Below are 19,482 nucleotides of genomic sequence, written 5' to 3' on the forward strand. Positions count from 1 at the left end.
CAACTCCATCACAGGCTGTCTCGGCTTCATGGATTGCAGACTTCACCTCATTTTCGCCATATCTAGGCCATAGATTGGACTGGACCATCTCCCTGACCTCATCCAATCGTGCTTCGCATTCTTGGAACGTCTTCTCAACTTCAGTCTGCTTCTCCTTGCTCAGTTCAGCTTCTTCACCCTCATCGGTTCCAGCTTCAATGTCTGCCAGAAGGCCAGCCCTGTACTCGTCATTTGTCTCACTGACCGTCCTCGCCTCCGACTTGAGCTTCTTGTACTCCTCTTGTAGTTCTCTTTTAGTCATGTGCTTTGCGACTCTGCTGAGGAAGTTTGCCTGCTTGGTAAAAGTGCTTTTAGCTAAAGTTCTTTTTTGCTTCAGCTCCTTCACTGTTATTCCAAGAATGCGAAGCACGATTGGATGAGGTCAGGGAGATGGTCCAGTCCAATCTATGAGGGGGAAAAAATAGTTATTTGTTTGCAGTAACTTCTTTGTTGTTGTAATATTGCAAACGGATGTGGCAGTTTCACCGTTAAGGATTCCAGTTAATGTTTTCCTGGCTGGAAACATTAGTTATGTGTACCTTGTGGGTCACAAGGAAATCTAAAAGTGTGTTCTCATGTATCTGACTGTATATGTGTCCCCCAGGCCCAGACAAGGTTACAGGAGTCGTGCCAGAAGCTGGACCTGCTGCGTCTGTCTCTGGAGCGCCGTCTAGCCGAGCTGCCCGGGGACCACCCCAAACTGTCCATTATCAAGGAGGAGCTCACACTGGGTGCTTCCTCGCCCTCCCTGGGTCTGCAGCTGGAGCGCCTCAACTCCACCTCTTCCTGTTCGTCGTCCTCCTTCTTCAAACCTGCCACTCTCACAGGTAGCTGACAGCGTTGTTACTCTATGCTACAGCAGGCTGATTTAGTTAACTATTCAAAATGTGTGTGTGGTAATTTTGGTCTCATTGTGTTGTTTTTGTATGGTTTTTGATATTTTGTTGTCGTATAGTATATTGATGTGAACCTGAAGGAAATTACTCGCATGAAAAGACCGTTACAAAATGTGTGTATGCCCTTGTATAAAGTTCTGCCAAGGACATGGAGTTTGAATTGCCTTCTCAGGGCAGTAAGCCTGAACTAATGTTCCCTGTATGTTGTCTCGCCTCTCTCCAGGTCGGTTGGAGGTGCGTCTGATGGGCTGCCAGGACCTGCAGGAGTCAGTGCCGGGTCGGTGCCGCATGGCCTGCGTCACCTCCACCCCCGGCAGCCCCTCCGAGGCAAAGTCCCTGAAGATGAGGGCCGGTCTATCCGGACGCAGCACCAACGGCAAAATCACCAAGACCGATGAGCTCTCCAGTGAGTCTACATTAGTCCTATGCAAATGTTGTTTTACATTTTAGTTACTCCCATAAAAATACAAGTCATGGAAAACATGCAAATGTTTCGTACTTTTATATCGTTCAGGAACAAGGAGTGGTAATTTACTTACTAGCAGGGTGTCCACAGGTCCTTGAGTCGTAGTCTTTTATCTGATTTTAAAAGCCTTAAGTTTTAAAATGTCTTAAATTGAGTTTTTAAAGGTCTTAAAATCTGCGACAGAGATGACTACAGTGTTTCCGTTATATTGTGCCACTGCTTAATTCTTCCACAGTGAAAAACCACCCCAACCGCCTGTTAGAGAGCCACCCCAACCGCCTGTTAGAGAGCCACCCCAACCGCCTGTTAGAGAGCCACCCCAACCGCCTGTTAGAGAGCCACCCCAACCGCCTGTTAGAGAGCCACCCCAACCGCCTGTTAGAGAGCCACCCCAACCGCCTGTTAGAGAGCCACCCCAACCGCCTGTTAGAGAGCCACCCCAACCGCCTGTTAGAGAGCCACCCCAACCGCCTGTTAGAGAGCCACCCCAACCGCCTGTTAGAGAGCCACCCCAACTGCCTGTCTCTGTGTGTGTACATGTGCGTGAGCCAGTGTGAGTCAGGCTGTTGCCAGAGGAAAGAGCTAGGTAGCATGTACAATTTTATAGACTAACTAGAGCTGGGATGATAAACCGAAAAAATTACCGACAACGACTTTGCCCTCCTCTTACCGAAGCAATTTTGCTTACGTCAGTGATTGGGCTACACAACATTCCTGCAGATTTTTTGGTTCTAAAACCATTCTTTGGTCAACAGTAATGTGCATTAATTAACCTGCTTCCTGCAATGAAAGTATCTTCCCTGTCCCTGTTTTGCAGCTGGTGCTCACTCCTTCTCCCCCCTTTACACATGAAGTGAAAAGAAAGATGCATACTGACAGTTGAGCAACATTTCAAATGTAATTACGGGAAAGACCGTTTTTAAAACTACTGTTACTGTTGTAAAAAAAAAAATAATAGGAGTCCATATAGAGGAAATGACACCACTTTACTGATTATGTAATTGAGATGATACTGAGCGTGCCATTTGTGGTGAATACATCAAGTAGCCTATATAGGTCTACCAAATAAGTTTTTATAGTACATTACATTTACTGTTTGATCAATTGCATGCTATCTAGCAACAATATCATATTTAGAGTTAGCAATGTAGCTAATGTTTGAGTTCCTACTTCCTCAGGTGGTAAATTATGTTGCCTAGGCCAATATGTACCAAAAACATGCAAGCAAATTAATCTCTAAAGAGCCCAAAAATATATCTGATAATTCTGGATCTTATTTTGACATATTGCGCATCAAAATAGAGATCATGCAGTCCCTGAACATGTTGGATTAAATAGCTACAGCTGAAGTCGGAAGTTCAGCCAAATACATTTAAACTCAGTTTTTCACAATGACTGACATTTAATCCTAGTAAGAGATTCCTTGTCTTGGGTCAGTTAGGATCACCACTTTATTTTAAGAATGTGTAATGTCAGAATAATAGTAGAGTGATTTATTTCAGCTTTTATTTATTCCATCACATTTCCAGTGGGTCAGAAGTTTACATACACTCAATTAGTATTTGGTAGCATTGCCTTTAAATTGTTTAACTTGGGTCAAACGTTTCAGGTAGCCTTCCACAAGCTTCCCACAATAAGTTGGGTGAATTTTGGCCCATTCCTCCTGACAGAGCTGGTGTAACTGAGTCAGGTTTGTAGGCCTCCTTGCTCGCACACGCCTTTTTCAGTTCTGCCCACAAATTTTCTATGGGATTGAGGTTAGGGCTTTGTGATGGCCACTCCAATACCTTGACTTTGTTGTCCTTAATCCATTTTGCCACAACTTTGGAAGTATGCTTGGGGTCATTGTCCATTTGGAAGACCCATTTGCGACCAAGCTTTAACTTCCTGACTGATGTCTTGATATGTTGCTTCAACATATCCACACTTTCCGTCCTCATGAAGCCATCTATTTTGTGAAGTGCACCAGTCCTTCCTGCAGCAAAGCATCCCCAAATTACGCTGCCACCCCCATGCTTCATGGTTGGGATGGTGTTCTTCGGCTTGCAAGCCTCCCCCTTTTTCCTCCAAACACAACAATGGTCATTATGGCCAAATAGTTCTATTTAAAAATTTTTTTTTTAAGTAAGATCTCTATCCCCATGTGCAGTTGCAAACCGTAGTCTGGCTTTTTTATGGCGGTTTTGGAGCAGTGGCTCCTTCCTTGCTGAGCGGCCTTTCAGGTTATGTCGATTTATAGGACTCGTTTTACTGTGGATATAGATACTTTTGTATGTGTTTCCTCCAGCATTTTCACAAGGTCCTTTGCTGCTGTTCTGGGATTGATTTGCACTTTTCGAACCAAAGTACTTTCATCTCTAGGAGACCGAACACGTCTCCTTCCTGAGCGGTATGATGGCTACGTGGTCCCATGGTGTTTCTACTTGCGTACTATTTGTAGAGATGAACATGGTACCTTCAGGCATTTGGAAATTGCTCCCAAGGATGAACCAGACTTGTGGAGGTCTACAAAAATAAAATTCTGAGGTCTTGGCTGATTTCTTTTGATTTTCCCATGATGTCAAGCAAAGTTTGAAGGTAGGCCACGAAATACATCCACAGGTACACCTCCAATTGACTCAAATGATGTCAGTTAGCCTATCAGAAGCTTCTAAAGCCATGACATTTTTCTGGAATTTTCCAAGCTGTTTAAAGGCACAGTCAACTTAGTGTATGTAAACTTCTGACCCACTGGAGTTGTGATACAGTGAAATAATCTGTCTGTAAACAATTGTTGGGAAAATGACTTGTGTCATGCACAAAGTAGATGTCCTAACCGACTTGCCAAAACTATAGTTTAAGAAATTTGTGGAGTGGTTGAAAAATGAGATTTAATGACTCCAACCTAAGTGTATGTAAACTTCCGACTTCAACTGTAGCTTCTTTGATACCCGATTCACTGAATGAGGGAATTGTTTTATTATACTTTTTGGTTGCAGTCAGTTTTAGCACAGTACCGCCCAAAAGAGCTACTGGGTGTGTAGACTTTTGTTCCAGCCCCTCTAACACACCTGATTCTACAAATCAACTGCTCAATGGGACCTTGTTAAGCTGACTTGGGTGTGTTTGAGCAGTGCTGAATCAAAAGCCTGCACACCCAGTGGCCTAGCTCTCCAGATGGAGAGTTGACCACATGGTTTATACAGTAACAGTTCTGTATATTTGACTTGAAGGCATTTTTTCACAGGGGTATCGTATTGAGTATGGTTATACTAAGCTGGTAACATTATTGGTCATTCTGAAAACATAGTTTGTGATCTAGCTAATGGGTAGCCTAAATAAATGCAGATGGGCAACCTCATGATTCGGCCATCTATAGCCTAGCCACTATGCTACTACATTCGTTAGGCTACAGGGGAATGCCAATTGCTAAAATAACACACCTGCCTGATATGAGCCATGTAGGCTATAACCAGCCCTGAAATACTACTTATTGCCAATATGGGCTCACTTTAGGAGAGGAATATTAGCAGGTGTGTGGTGCATGCAGACCTAAGCATTTGTATTAATTTGCATTCCAGGTGGCACTTAAAAAGGTCAGTCTTACATTCAACTTCATGGAACCTGCAGATAGCCTGTACTAAGAGCAGAAATCCTCACCTGAGAAAAGTAGCTAAGGATATGGCCCTATTCTCTTTGGAATGAGAGGCATATGATCATTAAACCCAGTATCTTTGGCTGTGGTAATTTACTATCCCAGTCAATATCTGACTGGGACAGCTAGTGTGTGTCTGTGGAGGTGTACTGACTGTATCTGTCCCGCTGTATGCTGTCCACAGCGGAGATCAGTGCGGTGCTGAAGGTGGACAACAGGATGGTGGGCCGGACACACTGGAGAGCCCTGAGCAAGGATGCCTGGGACCAGAGCTTCAGCATCGAGCTGGAGCGGGTCAGTGTTTTGTTTAACACCAGTAGGAGCAGTTCACACATTCTATTCCTTTGCATGGAAACTGTATTTTCTCAAAGTAACACACTATTGGTGCCATGAGTCGTGTTAAATAGTGTAGAAATGCAGGAAATTGGCTTTAGATTGCAAGAATAATTATGGGGAGGATCCCCAGCATTCAGTTGTCCCCTACACATTTCAAAGTTACCGGTACGCCACCTCCAAACAGTTGATCTATCAATGGCACTCTTGTCTCATCGATGCTTAAAGCAAGAGTCTGCTGGCTTTAACAACTATTAGAGGCGATTGCTCACTGCTCTCCCATCTCATGCCTCCACTCCCACTCTGCAGATGTAATCCCACTGCTAATCCTTTAACACTTTCCACTAATCTCAACCATAGCCCCATGCCAGGCTTTTGGAGGCAATGGTTGAGCTTTAAGACTACTTTCAGCTCCTAGCTTAAGGGCACACACTACTTTGTCCGCATCCTCTCAATCAAATGTATTTATAAAGCCCTTCTTACATCAGCTGATGTCACAAAGTGCTGTATAGAAACACAGCCTAAAACCCCAAACAGCAAACAATGCAGGTGTAGAAGCACGGTGGCTAGGAAAAACTCCCTAGAAAGGCCATAACCTAGGAAGAAACTAGAGGGGAACCAGGCTATGAGGGGTGGCCAGCCCTCTTCTGGCTGTGCCGGGTGGAGATTATAACAGCACATGGCCAAGATGTTCAAATGTTCATAGATGACCACTAAGTCTTAAAATGGCACATCTGAGTGGCGCTGTACTGGTATTTTGGATTGTGCTGCGGAAAGCCTCAGGCTGGGGCATTTTAAAGATAAACAAGATTAAGTGTTATTTCTTGTAGAGGAAGATAAGGTGTTGCAGTCTGTAAACATTTTCCCTTTTCCCTGCAAATCTATTTGCATTTCTTTCCCTAAAAATTACTGTCTGTTTCCAGTCCAGGGAGCTGGAGATTGGGGTGTACTGGCGGGACTGGAGGGCTCTGTGTGGTGTCAAGTTCCTACGTTTAGAGGACTTCCTGGACAACCAGCGCCACGGCATGTGCCTTTACCTGGAGCCCCAGGGCATGCTGTTCGCTGAGGTAACTAGCACCCTTATTTCACAATCACAATAAGACATTGTCACAGTCTATATTATATATGCCACAATCAGTAATATGTCACGCTCTCTGGCCTTAATGGCCATGTACTCTTAAAATCTCCACCCGGCACAGCCAGAAGAGGACTGGCTACCCCTTAGACCCTGGTTCATCTAGGTTTCTTCCTAGGTTCCTGCCTTTTCTAGGGAGTTTTTCCGTAGGCACCGTGCTTCTGCATTGCTTGCTTTTTGGGGTTTTAGGCTGGGTTTCTGTATAGCACTTTGTGACATCTGCTGATGTAAAAAGGGCTTCAGAAATACATTTGATTGATCACTATTATATTCACTATTAGACATTACAGTGCATTTGGAAAGTATTCAGAACCTTTGACTTTTTTTCCACATTTTGTTACGTTACAGCCTTATTCTAATTGGATTAAATTTATATTTTTCCTCATCAATCAACACAATACCCCATAATGACAAAGCAAGTTTTTAGAAATTTTTGCAAATTTATAATAAACAAATACCTTATTTACATAAGTATTCAGACCCTGCTATGAGACTTCAAATTAAGCTCAGGTGCATCCTGTTTCCATTGATAATCCTTGAGACGTTTCTACAACTTGATTGGAGTCTACCTGTGGTAAATTCAATGGATTTGGAAAGGCACACACCTGTCTATATAAGGTCCCACAGTTGACAATGCATGTCAGAGCAAAAACCAAGCCATGAGGTCAAAGGAATTGTCCATAGAGCTCTGAGACAGGACTGTGTCAAGGCACAGATCTGGGGCAGGGTACCAAAAAAATGTCTGCAGCGCTGAAGGTTCCTCCATTCTTAAATGGAAGAAGTTTGGAACCAGCTGGCCGCCTGGCCAAACTGAGCAATCGGGGAGAAGGGCCTTGATCAGGGAGGCAACCAAGAACCCCATGGTCACTTTGACAGAGCTCCAGAGTTCCTCTGTGGAGATGGTTGTCCTTCTGGAAGGTTCTCCCATCTCTGCAGCGCTCCACTAATCAGGCCTTTATGGTAGAGTGGCCAGACGGAAGCCACTCCTCAGTAAAAGGCACACCCACTTGGAGTTTGCCAAAAGGCACCTAAAGGACTCTGACCATGAGAAATAAGGATGAAACTAGGCACCACTCATCACCTGGCCAATACCATCTCTACAGTGAAGCATGGTGGTAGCAGCATCATGCTGTGGGGATGTTTTTCAGCGGCAGAGACTGGGAGACTAGCCAGGATCAAGGGAAAGATGAATGGAGTAAAGTACAGAGATCCTTGATTGAAAACCTGCTCCAGAGCGCTCAGGAAGGTTCACCTTCCAACAGAACAACCCTAAGAACACAGCCAAGACGATGCAGGAGTGGCTTTGGGACAAGTCTCTGAATGTCCTTGAGTGGCCTAGCCAGAGCCCGGACTTGAACCCGATCGAACAACTCTGGAGAGACCTGAAAATAGCTGTGCAGTGACGCTCCTCATCCAACCTGACAGAGCTTGAGAGGAACTGCAGAGAAGAATGGGAGAAACTTCCCAAATACAGGTGTACCAAGCGTGTAGCATCATACCCAAGAAGACTCGAGGATGTAATCGCTGCCAAAGGTGCTTCAACAAAGTACTGAGTTAAGGATCTGAATACTTATGTAAATGGAGCCGCTTCTTCTTGTTTTTAGCTGATAGGAGTGGAACCCGGTGTGGTCGTCTGCTGCAATAGCCCATCCGTGACAAGGCCGACGAGTTGTGCTTTCTGAGATGCCTTTGCTCACACCACTGTTGTGCTCAGCCAATATTTGCCGGTTTGTGGCCCGCCTGTTAGCGTGCACATTTCGACCTCTCATCAACTAACTGTTTTCTCCAACAGGACTGCCGCTGACTGGATGTTTTTTGTTTGTTGCACCATTCTCTGTAAACTGCTACCGGCGTGCCAGGCACCGACGATCATACCACGTTCAAAGACGCTTAGGTCCCTCGTTTTGCCCATTCTAACGTTCAGTCGAAGAGTAACAATGCCTCGATGCCTGTCTGCCTGCTTTATATAGCAAGCCATGGCCACTTGACTCTGTCTGTAGGAGCAAACCGCTTTTTGTGAACGGGGTGGTGTACCTAATTAACTGGCCACTGAGTGTATGTTACTAATGTCACAATCACTAATATTTCACAATCGCCATTAGACATTGTCATAATTGTTACAATCACCATTGTTCATGGTCACAATTACCATATGCATTCTGTTTGATATGAAATCAACACCATCTCTTCTAGATTGTTACCTGACCACAACAATGACCACTGCACTTTCTATTTGATGCTACAACCACAGTTAACCATTATGTTTTACTGTTTATTGTAGGTGACATTCATCAACCCTGTCATTGAGTGGCATCCTAAACTTCAGAGACAGAAGCGCATATTCCCTAAAGAAAAAGGTATATGTTCCTGATATTTTTCAATATATCATGACATGGGAAACCAACCAAACTGTCTTTAGCTGTCTTTACCCTGTACCACAACCTGGCTTCAACACACCTCAATAAGTGTAGCTTTTGGCTATATATAATATGTATGCCATTTAGCAGAAGTTTTTATCCAGTCCGATGTGCATACATGGTCCCGTTCCCCCCGTCCCCGTCCCCGTCCCCCCGTAAATTACTTCTGACATCACATCCTGTTTTCTTAGGGAAGAATTTCCTGCGGGCGGCCCAGATGAACATGAACTTTGCCACGTGGGGGCGTCTGATGATGAGCGTCCTGCCCCCCTGCAATGGTTCCTTGCAGGCCATGAGCCCCCCACTGGTGGGCTCTGACATGGCCATCACCTCGCCCCCCTCCATGGAGAAGATGGCCAAGTCCACCCCCCCTCTGCTAAGGTAAGTTGGAGGGGGCACCCAGGCCCCCTCTGCTAAGGTAAGTTGGAGGGGGCACCCAGGCCCCCTTTTTAGGACAGACCAACTGTAACATTGATTTTGTGGCCCACATTCACAAATACTCTCAGAGTAGGAGGGCTGGTATAGGATCACTTTTTGTCTTTAAGATCATAATGACCAGGAGTATGGACAGGGAGGGCCTGATCCTAGATCGGCTTGAAAGTCAAGCGTTTCACTATACTTGTGCATGTGACAAAACTCTGACACTGGTATTGATTACAGTAATGGAAATGTTTTCTGAAGGCTAGTTCTGTCATTGTAGAGATTCTGCTGTGGTGAAATTGGACTTCAGTGAGGAACGCCCCACCAAGGCCCTGCAGAACAATGTGGGGAAAACTCTCGCATCAGAATCCATGTGGCAAACCACGCTCTCTCAGGTAGGAGACTAACAGGAAAAACTACTTTTTATTTTTAAGATTGCGTTAAAATATTTTTAAAACTATTATATTAATATAATATGTTTCAGGAGTACTACAAAGTCTCCGCTCATAGTTTCACTCATATGAATAGGATTGTGTTCTAGACATTCTGTTTCCATGGTCTCACTTTCACAGTGACGTTGCAGTTCTACAGCATTTAGGGGCTCGTCCACTTTCATGTTTTTTTGGAGTATCAAATGTCTGTCTTCAGGTTATTTTTGTTCTCTCTCCCTTCTTTCCCTTAGTCCTCCAAAGGTCATTCAACAGAGGATAACAGGCCAACGCCCAAGCCAAAGACTGTATCTCAGCCCAGTGCTAAGTATGTCTCTCATTCAGTATAACCACCTCCTACACACACACACAGCAGTAACCCAAAACGACTACTTATTGTTTTAGCCCCGTCAGGACTGGAAGTGATGTTTGTTACCTAGTTATCTAACCCCCCTCCCTCCTCCTCTTTCACGTTCCCTCCTTGTTTGTTCTGTGTTCAGGAGGAAAGTGAGTGGTGGGATGCAAATGGAAGATTTCAACTGCATCTCGGTTCTGGGGCGAGGACACTTTGGAAAGGTACTGTCACACTCACAACCCAAGGCCCTCATACCTAAAGAATGGAACCTTTAATTTAGTTACACTGGGTTGTAGTCATTAAAACGTTTTGCAAGGAAAATAAAAAGTCCAAGTAGTTCTTCCCTGTTTTCTTCTGTTCGGTGTTCACAACCTTCAATGTGTTGCACCTAAATCCTTACCCCCTCCCCACTGCCCCAAGGTCTTGCTGGCAGAGTTCAAGAGGTCAGGCAAACTGTATGCCATCAAAGCCTTGAAGAAAGGGGACGTCGTGACGCGTGATGAAGTGGACAGGTGAGAGAGCACAGTGAGTGGATTCAGACATACCACAGGTTGAGGGAACCGGATCAGAAACACTAGCAGTTGTGTTCCACCTAAAATATACTATTATTGTTATTTACTGTTTTTTTTCTTTTGTGTGCATATATCTGTGATTTTAGTCTAATGTGTGAGAAGAGGATCTTCGAGACGATCAACTCCTCCCACCATCCCTTCCTGGTGAATCTGCACGGCTGTTTCCAGACGGCGGACCACGTGTGCTTTGTGATGGAGTACTCCCCCGGGGGAGACCTCATGACCCACATACACACCAGCATCTTCACTGAGAGACAGGCTCAGTAAGCCTTACGAACCACACACACAGGCCCCAATATGACAGCATGACAGCGACCCTAGTGTGAAGCATTGCAATTCCAGGCTGTAAGGTGACAAAATATGCCACTAGTGCAAGGGTCGTGTACATTTGCCACAGGCACATCAAACATGTACAGTTGAAGTCGGAAGTTTACATACACCTTAGCCAAATATACTGCTCAAAAAAATAAAGGGAACACTTAAACAACACATCCTAGATCTGAATGAAAGAAATAATCTTATTAAATACTTTTTTCTTTACATAGTTGAATGTGCTGACAACAAAATCACACAAAGAATCAATGGAAATCCAATTTATCAACCCATGGAGGTCTGGATTTGGAGTCCCACTCAAAATTAAAGTGGAAAACCACACTACAGGCTGATCCAACTTTGATGTAATGTCCTTAAAACAAGTCAAAATGAGGCTCAGTAGTGTGTGTGGCCTCCACGTGCCTGTATGACCTCCCTACAACGCCTGGGCATGCTCCTGATGAGGTGGCGGATGGTCTCCTGAGGGATCTCCTCCCAGACCTGGACTAAAGCATCCGCCAACTCCTGGACAGTCTGTGGTGCAACGTGGTGTTGGTGGATGGAGCGAGACATGATGTCCCAGATGTGCTCAATTGGATTCAGGTCTGGGGAACGGGCGGGCCAGTCCATAGCATCAATGCCTTCCTCTTGCAGGAACTGCTGACACACTCCAGCCACATGAGGTCTAGCATTGTCTTGCATTAGGAGGAACCCAGGGCCAACCGCACCAGCATATGGTCTCACAAGGGGTCTGAGGATCTCATCTCGGTACCTAATGGCAGTCAGGCTACCTCTGGCGAGCACATGGAGGGCTGTGCGGCCCCCCAAAGAAATGCCACCCCACACCATGACTGACCCACCGCCAAACCGGTCATGCTGGAGGATGTTGCAGGCAGCAGAACGTTCTCCACGGCGTCTCCAGACTCTCACGTCTGTCACGTGCTCAGTGTGAACCTGCTTTCATCTGTGAAGAGCACAGGGCGCCAGTGGCGAATTTGCCAATCTTGGTGTTCTCTGGCAAATGCCAAACGTCCTGCACGGTGTTGGGCTGTAAGCACAACCCCCACCTGTGGACGTCGGGCCCTCATACCACCCTCATGGAGTCTGTTTCTGACCGTTTGAGCAGACACATGCACATTTGTGGCCTGCTGGAGGTCATTTTGCAGGGCTCTGGCAGTGCTTCTCCTGCTCCTCCTTGCACAAAGGCGGAGGTAGCGGTCCTGCTGCTGGGTTGTTGCCCTCCTACGGCCTCCTCCACGTCTCCTGATGTACTGGCCTGTCTCCTGGTAGCGCCTACATGCTCTGGACACTACGCTGACAGACACAGCAAACCTTCTTGCCACAGCTCGCATTGATGTGCCATCCTGGATGAGCTGCACTACCTGAGCCACTTATGTGGGTTGTAGACTCCGTCTCATGCTACCACTAGAGTGAAAGCACCGCCAGCATTCAAAAGTGACCAAAACATCAGCCAGGAAGCATAGGAACTGAGAAGTGGTCTGTGGTCCCCACCTGCAGAACCACTCCTTTATTGGGGGTGTCTTGCTAATTGCCTATAATTTCCACCTGTTGTCTATTCCATTTGCACAACAGCATGTGAAATGTATTGTCAATCAGTGTTGCTTCCTAAGTGGACAGTTTGATTTCACAGAAGTGATTGACTTGGAGTTATATTGTGTTGTTTAAGTGTTCCCTTTATTTTTTTGGAGCAGTGTATATTTAAACTGTTTTTCACCATTTCTGACATTTAATCCTAGTAAAAATTCATGTCAGTTAGCCTATCAGAAGCTTCTAAAGCCATTATATATTTTTCTGGAATTTTACAAGCTGTTTAAAGGCACAGTCAACTTAGTGTATGTAAACTTCTGACCCACTGGAATTGTGATGTAGTGAATTATAAGTTAAATAATCTGTCTGTAAACAATTGTTGGAAAAATTACTTGTCATGAACAAAGTAGATGTCCTAACCGACTTGCCAAAACTATAGTTTGTTAACAAGACATTTGTGGAGTGGTTGAAATACACTTAGGTTGGAGTCATTGAAACTTGTATGTAAACTTCCGACTTCAACTGTACCTACCGGTGACTACAAATAGATAATTCAGGCTAGTCTAATTCTCATACAAAGGGTACAGTAATGAGTACAAGCTTTAGAGTTGATGTATCTAAACTCAACATTATATGTGTGCCTTGTTTAGGTTCTATGCCTCCTGCGTGCTGCTGGGACTAGAGTTTCTGCACCAGAACAAGATAGTTTACCGGTGAGTAAGTTCTCTCAGCACTGCTTTCCAGCCCTCTGTCTTCACACACTGAAGAAGCTACCTGTGGGTCATTCTTTCCCGACAATGCAGTTATCAATCGTACTATAAAACATTAAGTCAAGTACAACAAAAACACACTAGAAATAAAAGCACAAAGTAAGTAAGCTATATACAGGTTCAGTTGATTCTTGTCTCATTTCATCCTGTCATGTTTCTCACCTCTTCTCTCTCGGGGATCTGAAGCTAGACAACCTGTTACTGATCTCTCTCTTCTCTGTCTGGGATCTGAAGCTAATCGACCTGTTACTGATCTCTCTCTTCTCTGTCTGGGATCTGAAGCTAATCGACCTGTTACTGATCTCCCTCTCCTCTGTCTGGGATCTGAAGCTAATCGACCTGTTACTGATCTCCCTCTCCTCTGTCTGGGATCTGAACCTAATCGACCTTGTACTGATCTCTCCTCTGTCTGGGATCTGAAGCTAGATGACCTGTTACTGATCTCTCTCTTCTCTGTCTGGGATCTGAAGCTAAACGACCTGTTACTGATCTCTCTCTTCTCTGTCTGGGATCTGAAGCTAATCGACCTGTTACTGATCTCTCCTCTGTCTGGGATCTGAAGCTAATCGACCTGTTACTGATCTCCCTCTCCTCTGTCTGGGATCTGAAGCTAATCGACCTGTTACTGATCTCTCTCTCCTCTGTCTGGGATCTGAAGCTAGACAACCTGTTACTGATCTCTCTCTCTCCTCTGTCTGGGATCTGAAGCTAGACAACCTGTTACTGATCTCTCTCTTCTCTGTCTGGGATCTGAAGCTAATCGACCTGTTACTAATCTCTCTCTTCTCTGTCTGGGATCTGAAGCTAATCGACCTGTTACTGATCTCTGTCTGGGATCTGAAGCTAATCGACCTGTTACTGATCTCTGTCTGGGATCTGAAGCTAATCGACCTGTTACTGATCTCTGTCTGGGATCTGAAGCTAATCGACCTGTTACTGATCTCTCTCAGGGATCTGAAGCTAATCGACCTGTTACTGATCTCTCTCTTCTCTGTCTGGGATTTGAAGCTAATCGACCTGTTACTGATCTCTCTCTTCTCTGTCTGGGATCTGAAGCTAGACAACCTGTTACTGATCTCTCTCTTCTCTGTCTGGGATCTGAAGCTAATCGACCTGTTACTGATCTCTCTCTCTTCTCTCTCAGGGATCTGAAACTAGACAACCTGTTGATGGACGCAGATGGCTATGTGAGGATAGCAGATTTTGGATTGTGCAAGGAAGGTACGTATGGTACATTATGGTTATGGCATTCCCTTTGAGACCCACTGTCCCACCCACTCACTTGGTTTATCAAATGAACAGTCAGTGTTATTATGTTTAAGTTGCACTTTAGTTAAGTTATTTGCTTTTAGCCCTGGGCTAAGCAACGCCTCACTATTAAAAGTGGGACAACAGCGTCAAGCTTGCTGTCTTGATGCACACCCCTCCAATCCCGCAAAAAAGTTATCTTTCTCCGTCGTGTGTGTGCAGGTATGGGTCATGGAGACCGCACCTCCACGTTCTGCGGCACGCCAGAGTTCCTAGCCCCTGAGGTGCTGACAGACAGCAACTATACCCGCTGTGTGGACTGGTGGGGCCTGGGTGTCCTCATCTATGAGATGCTGGTGGGAGAGGTCAGTAAAATAGAGATGAATAATGGGACCTAGAGGATCTGGTCAGTTGGCTCACAGGTCCACTCCTATGGTGAATCTAGAAAGTATTTTGAGGTCTTGGTTGAATTTACCTGTTTGGTCCAGAGAAATGAATAGAGAAACCTAAAGGATGTTTCTGGTCAGTTGGCTCACAATGTCCAATCATATTGTGATCCCATTAAGTATTATTCTGATGATTGGTCTTGCTAGAATTAAGATGTTTTCGGATGCTAAAGAGTGAGGTTGTTTGGGCTTTTGTTGCTCTCTCTCTCTCGTCTGTGGCAGTCTCCCTTTCCTGGTGACGATGAGGAGGAGGTGTTTGACAGCATAGTGAATGATGAGGTGCGCTACCCCAGGTTCCTCTCTCCAGAGTCTGTCTCCATCACCCAGAAGGTATGTGGGCCATCACTCAGTATACTGCCTTGTACAGGTCTGGATACAGGTTACCTCTTTTTATATCAAAAAAAATATCATTATATTACGTTGTCTGAATCAACAACAAACTGCATTGCAAGTACACAAAATGAAAACTACGAGTGGGAAGAAACATACAAAGATGCATAGTGGGGGGGCATAGACTGAGCCAGGCTTTCCTATTGTGCTGCAGCTACTACAAAAGAACCCTGAGAGAAGGCTGGGATCAGGAGAGCCGGATGCCAACGAGGTCAAGAAACACAGGTTCTTCCAGGTAAAAACTAGCTTAATTTGGGGCTTTTGTGTCATTTAATTTCAGTTGAGCATCGCCAAGATTTTGGTATAGTATATTTGATGTATAATGTTGTTGATCCCAGGGAGTGGACTGGGCGGCCTTGCTTCACAAAAAAGTGGTTCCTCCGTTCATCCCGCGCATTAAGATGCCGGGGGACGTCAGTAACTTTGACGAGGAGTTCACAAAGCTCAAGCCAGTCCTCACCCCCCCACAGACACCCTACTTTCTCACTGCAGACCAACAGGAGATCTTTGCAGATTTTTGACTTTTCCTCCCTGCACTGACCTTTTAAACATACACTGACGGATGGACAGACAGGACTGAAAGCCAAAACGGTTGCTGCTCCACTGAAGATGTTTCCTTTACTTCACTGTGTCAAACGGCTACCTGTGGCTGAATGAGTACTGACGACACAGGCTACCGTGATGTCCTCTTCAGGGCCATTACTGTTCGTATGCTCTGTGGCTGAATGAGTACTGACGACACAGGCTACCGTGATGTCCTCTTCAGGGCCATTACTGTTCGTATGCTCTGTGGCTGAATGAGTACTGACGACACAGGCTACCGTGATGTCCTCTTCAGGGCCATTACTGTTCGTATGCTCTGTGGCTGAATGAGTACTGACGACACAGGCTACCGTGATGTCCTCTTCAGGGCCATTACTGTTCGTATGGTCTGTGGCTGAATGAGTACTGACGACACAGGCTACCGTGATGTCCTCTTCAGGGCCATTACTGTTCGTATGCTCTGTGGCTGAATGAGTACTGACGACACAGGCTACCGTGATCTTATCTTCAGGGCCCTTACTGTTCATATGGTCTGTGGGTGATGAGAATTCCACCTGTACCTCTACAGCCAATCAGAACTGGGAGCTCGGCCTGCCTTGTTGAAATCTGGATTGGTATGTCAGTGTCTCTGTTGGTGTTCAACATTGACTTTTATTACAACTGTACTTGTTTTTTTTGTTTTTCCTTTGAGGTTCCCACTCCATATTGATAGTATATCAACTAGGTTCGACATTGATATTGCCAAATCAATACTTGACATGCCACTGTTTTGGTGCTGTCAACAATAATCAATTGGCCATTTTGTTGCACTTTTGTATTCATTTGTGAAACTAAATTAAAGAGTACTTTGTTTCAAACATTGCACCAATGCAATAATGAGTTTTTAAATTGGTTCTAATTAGAAGGTTATGCATGACCAGCACCTCCTAACACTACACTCCAATCATAAGAATCTTTGCTGTAAATGAAGATAGAATATATTTATTCTATTGTAAACCCACTGCTGTTTTGGATCTAACACTGATTGTAGCGACTGATGTTTGTATGTTTAGCCTGGGAATCCAAACTGAATCGCCATTCATTCCTTGGCTAGTTTATGTTATCTTAATGGAGGAAACGGTCCCTGAAGCTGTTTAAAAAGTGTATTGTGCTACTTTGTAATCAACCTATTCCATGGGTCCATCTTGGGCAGGTTTAGGCCATTGAATGTCATGTTGAAACTGACATCATCCTGAAGTATTTTTCAAAAAAAAAAAAAAAAAAAAATAGTAATTGTAAGTAAACTTTTTTGGAAGGATTATAGTTTAAGTATTCCTAGGGAGTCATTTTCATTCCATTCCAGTAACGAGTATGTTGCCATTTATATATTGTATTTCATATGAATATACATGCTTTATTACTAAAATATATATGCTGTGAATTACAATGAAAAAGAATGTGTCTAGAGATGAAACAAGTACGTTTTTCTTTACAATGCATGAAGGAAATGTAAATTAATAAATATATCTACTGGACTCTTGAAGCATTTTTCAGAAATAAACCATTGTAATTCAATTTATTCATAGGTGTACTGCATTTTAAAATTATAAAAATAAAGAAAATGCATACATTTTGTTCAGAAACAGTTCACACTGAAATCAGCACTCAATACCAAACATTAATGTATATAGAATCACATCACTCATCTTCAAATTCTACTGGAAGAGCCAGAAGGATTTTACAATACTATAAAAAGTAGTCCATATTACCATTATTGCTTATTTCTGTTTTTCAACGCTCTCCTATTGCACAGAAGATGAGCAAACGCTTTACTTGGGGAACTCAACGCAAATCTGTTTTTACAGATTGCGTGCTGTAAAGGTACATTTACGATTTGAGCCGACAACGCAGGAACATTGCCTTTAAATTTCAATTACGCTGTAAAGCTGAATTTACGCAATACGGATTGAGCACAGCCCTTAGTCAGCCACTTAGTGGCTACGGAGGCTCTGTCCATGCAGAGTCGATATTGGGGAAAGGACACCAACAAAGAATTAAATAATGCTCTAAAAAATTGACCGTTTTATATCACGATTATATGAAAGTCCCTTTATACTGTAAATAACAGTTGGTGTATAACTTAGTAAACTCATGGAATTGTACAACAGGCCATAAGTGATTTTTATGTATCTGTTACCCTAACTGTCAAGGGCTTCATTTACACAGGCAGCCCAATTCTGATATATATTTTTTCACTAATTGGTATTTTGACCAATCAGATCTGATGTGGTTGGTGAAAAGACCAATTAGTGTAAAAAAAAAAAAGAGCAGAATTGGGCAGGCTGTCTAAATACAGCCAAGGAATGGTGTGATCTATTCTGTAAATATGTTTCCTCACACAAGTGTTCCGTCACTTAGCTCAAATTCCTAAAATATTTAACTATTCAGTCTTATAAATTATTCTTTGGGCTGAAGAGGTCATTGGAGTAGGTGGGAGTCCCCCCCCAGAACCGCCCCTGCACACTGGTTGAATCAACGTTTTCACTTTCATATATTGAAGCAACATCTCAAGACATCAGTCAGGAAGTTAAAGCTTGGTCGCAAATGGGTCTTCCAAATGGACAATGACCCCAAGCATACTTCCAAAGTTGTGGCAAAATGGATTAAGGACAACAAAGTCAAGGTATTGGAGTGGCCATCACAAAGCCCTGACCTCAATCCTATAGAAAATGTGTGGGCAGAACTGAAAAAAGGCATGTGCGAGCAAGGAGGCCTACAAACCTGACTCAGTTACACCAGCTCTGTCAGGAGGAATGGGCCAAAATTCACCCAACTTATTCAGGGAAGCTTGTGGAAGGCTACCTGAAACGTTTGACCCAAGTTAAACCATTTAAAGGCAATGCTGCCAAATACTAATTGAGTGTATGTAAACTTCTGACCCACTGGAAATGTCATGAAAGAAATAAAAGCTGAAATAAATCATTCTCTACTATTATTCTGACATTTCACATTCTTAAAATAAAGTAGTGATCCTAACTGACCTAAGACAGGGAATTTTTACTCGGATTAAATGTCAGGAATTGTGATAAACTGAGTTTAAATGTATTTGGCTAAGGTGTATGAAAATGTCCGACTTCAACTGTATTTGGCTGTTTTTGCTGCATAACATTTATAAGTTGCCCTTTTCAGGTTTTGAAGAAGTGACTGCTAAATGCTAACTTTCGTTTGTATAAACTGGTTAGCATACAAAAATCAATGGTGGTAGTCAGTTGTTTTTAACTGTAATGCAGTTGATTGGTGAGGATGACATGAGCATGTGTTGGGGTTGACATCCATAGAAGGTTTTTACCTCAACGTAGTGTGAAATACACAAACAATAGCCTGAATGTAGGCACATTTTGCTGGGAGGCAATGAGATTTGGAATCTTTCCCCAATGTGTTTCCATGGCAATTCCATTGTGTTTGAGTTCAATTGACCTCTTTACTGCATCTATGGAATGTATTTTTTGTAATGTCAGTTGAGTTGACTCAACAAATCAAAGCACAGATTG

At 43.9% G+C, this 19,482-nt stretch overlaps 1 protein-coding gene across 2 annotated transcripts in view; it reads left to right on the forward strand.

The window, feature by feature from the left end:
* pkn3 (protein kinase N3) overlaps positions 1 to 17,492 on the forward strand; it is a 28,926-nt gene extending 11,434 nt beyond the window's left edge. For both annotated transcript variants that reach the window (XM_014143065.3, XM_045693178.2), the window contains exons 6-22: positions 644 to 866; positions 1,159 to 1,341; positions 5,220 to 5,329; positions 6,292 to 6,435; positions 8,785 to 8,860; positions 9,112 to 9,301; positions 9,621 to 9,735; positions 10,023 to 10,096; positions 10,269 to 10,344; positions 10,544 to 10,635; positions 10,782 to 10,958; positions 13,206 to 13,268; positions 14,470 to 14,546; positions 14,796 to 14,938; positions 15,242 to 15,349; positions 15,564 to 15,644; positions 15,748 to 17,492. In XM_014143065.3, coding sequence (XP_013998540.1) covers positions 644 to 866; positions 1,159 to 1,341; positions 5,220 to 5,329; positions 6,292 to 6,435; positions 8,785 to 8,860; positions 9,112 to 9,301; positions 9,621 to 9,735; positions 10,023 to 10,096; positions 10,269 to 10,344; positions 10,544 to 10,635; positions 10,782 to 10,958; positions 13,206 to 13,268; positions 14,470 to 14,546; positions 14,796 to 14,938; positions 15,242 to 15,349; positions 15,564 to 15,644; positions 15,748 to 15,930 — 2,115 coding nt within the window. In that variant the 3' untranslated portion in view covers positions 15,931 to 17,492. The remainder of the gene's footprint in view (positions 1 to 643; positions 867 to 1,158; positions 1,342 to 5,219; positions 5,330 to 6,291; positions 6,436 to 8,784; positions 8,861 to 9,111; positions 9,302 to 9,620; positions 9,736 to 10,022; positions 10,097 to 10,268; positions 10,345 to 10,543; positions 10,636 to 10,781; positions 10,959 to 13,205; positions 13,269 to 14,469; positions 14,547 to 14,795; positions 14,939 to 15,241; positions 15,350 to 15,563; positions 15,645 to 15,747) is intronic.
* Positions 17,493 to 19,482: the final 1,990 nt, after the last annotated feature.

This window comes from Salmo salar, chromosome 01, assembly GCF_965601325.2.
Source record: "Salmo salar chromosome 01, fSalSal1, whole genome shotgun sequence".
Lineage (NCBI taxonomy): Eukaryota > Metazoa > Chordata > Actinopteri > Salmoniformes > Salmonidae > Salmo > Salmo salar.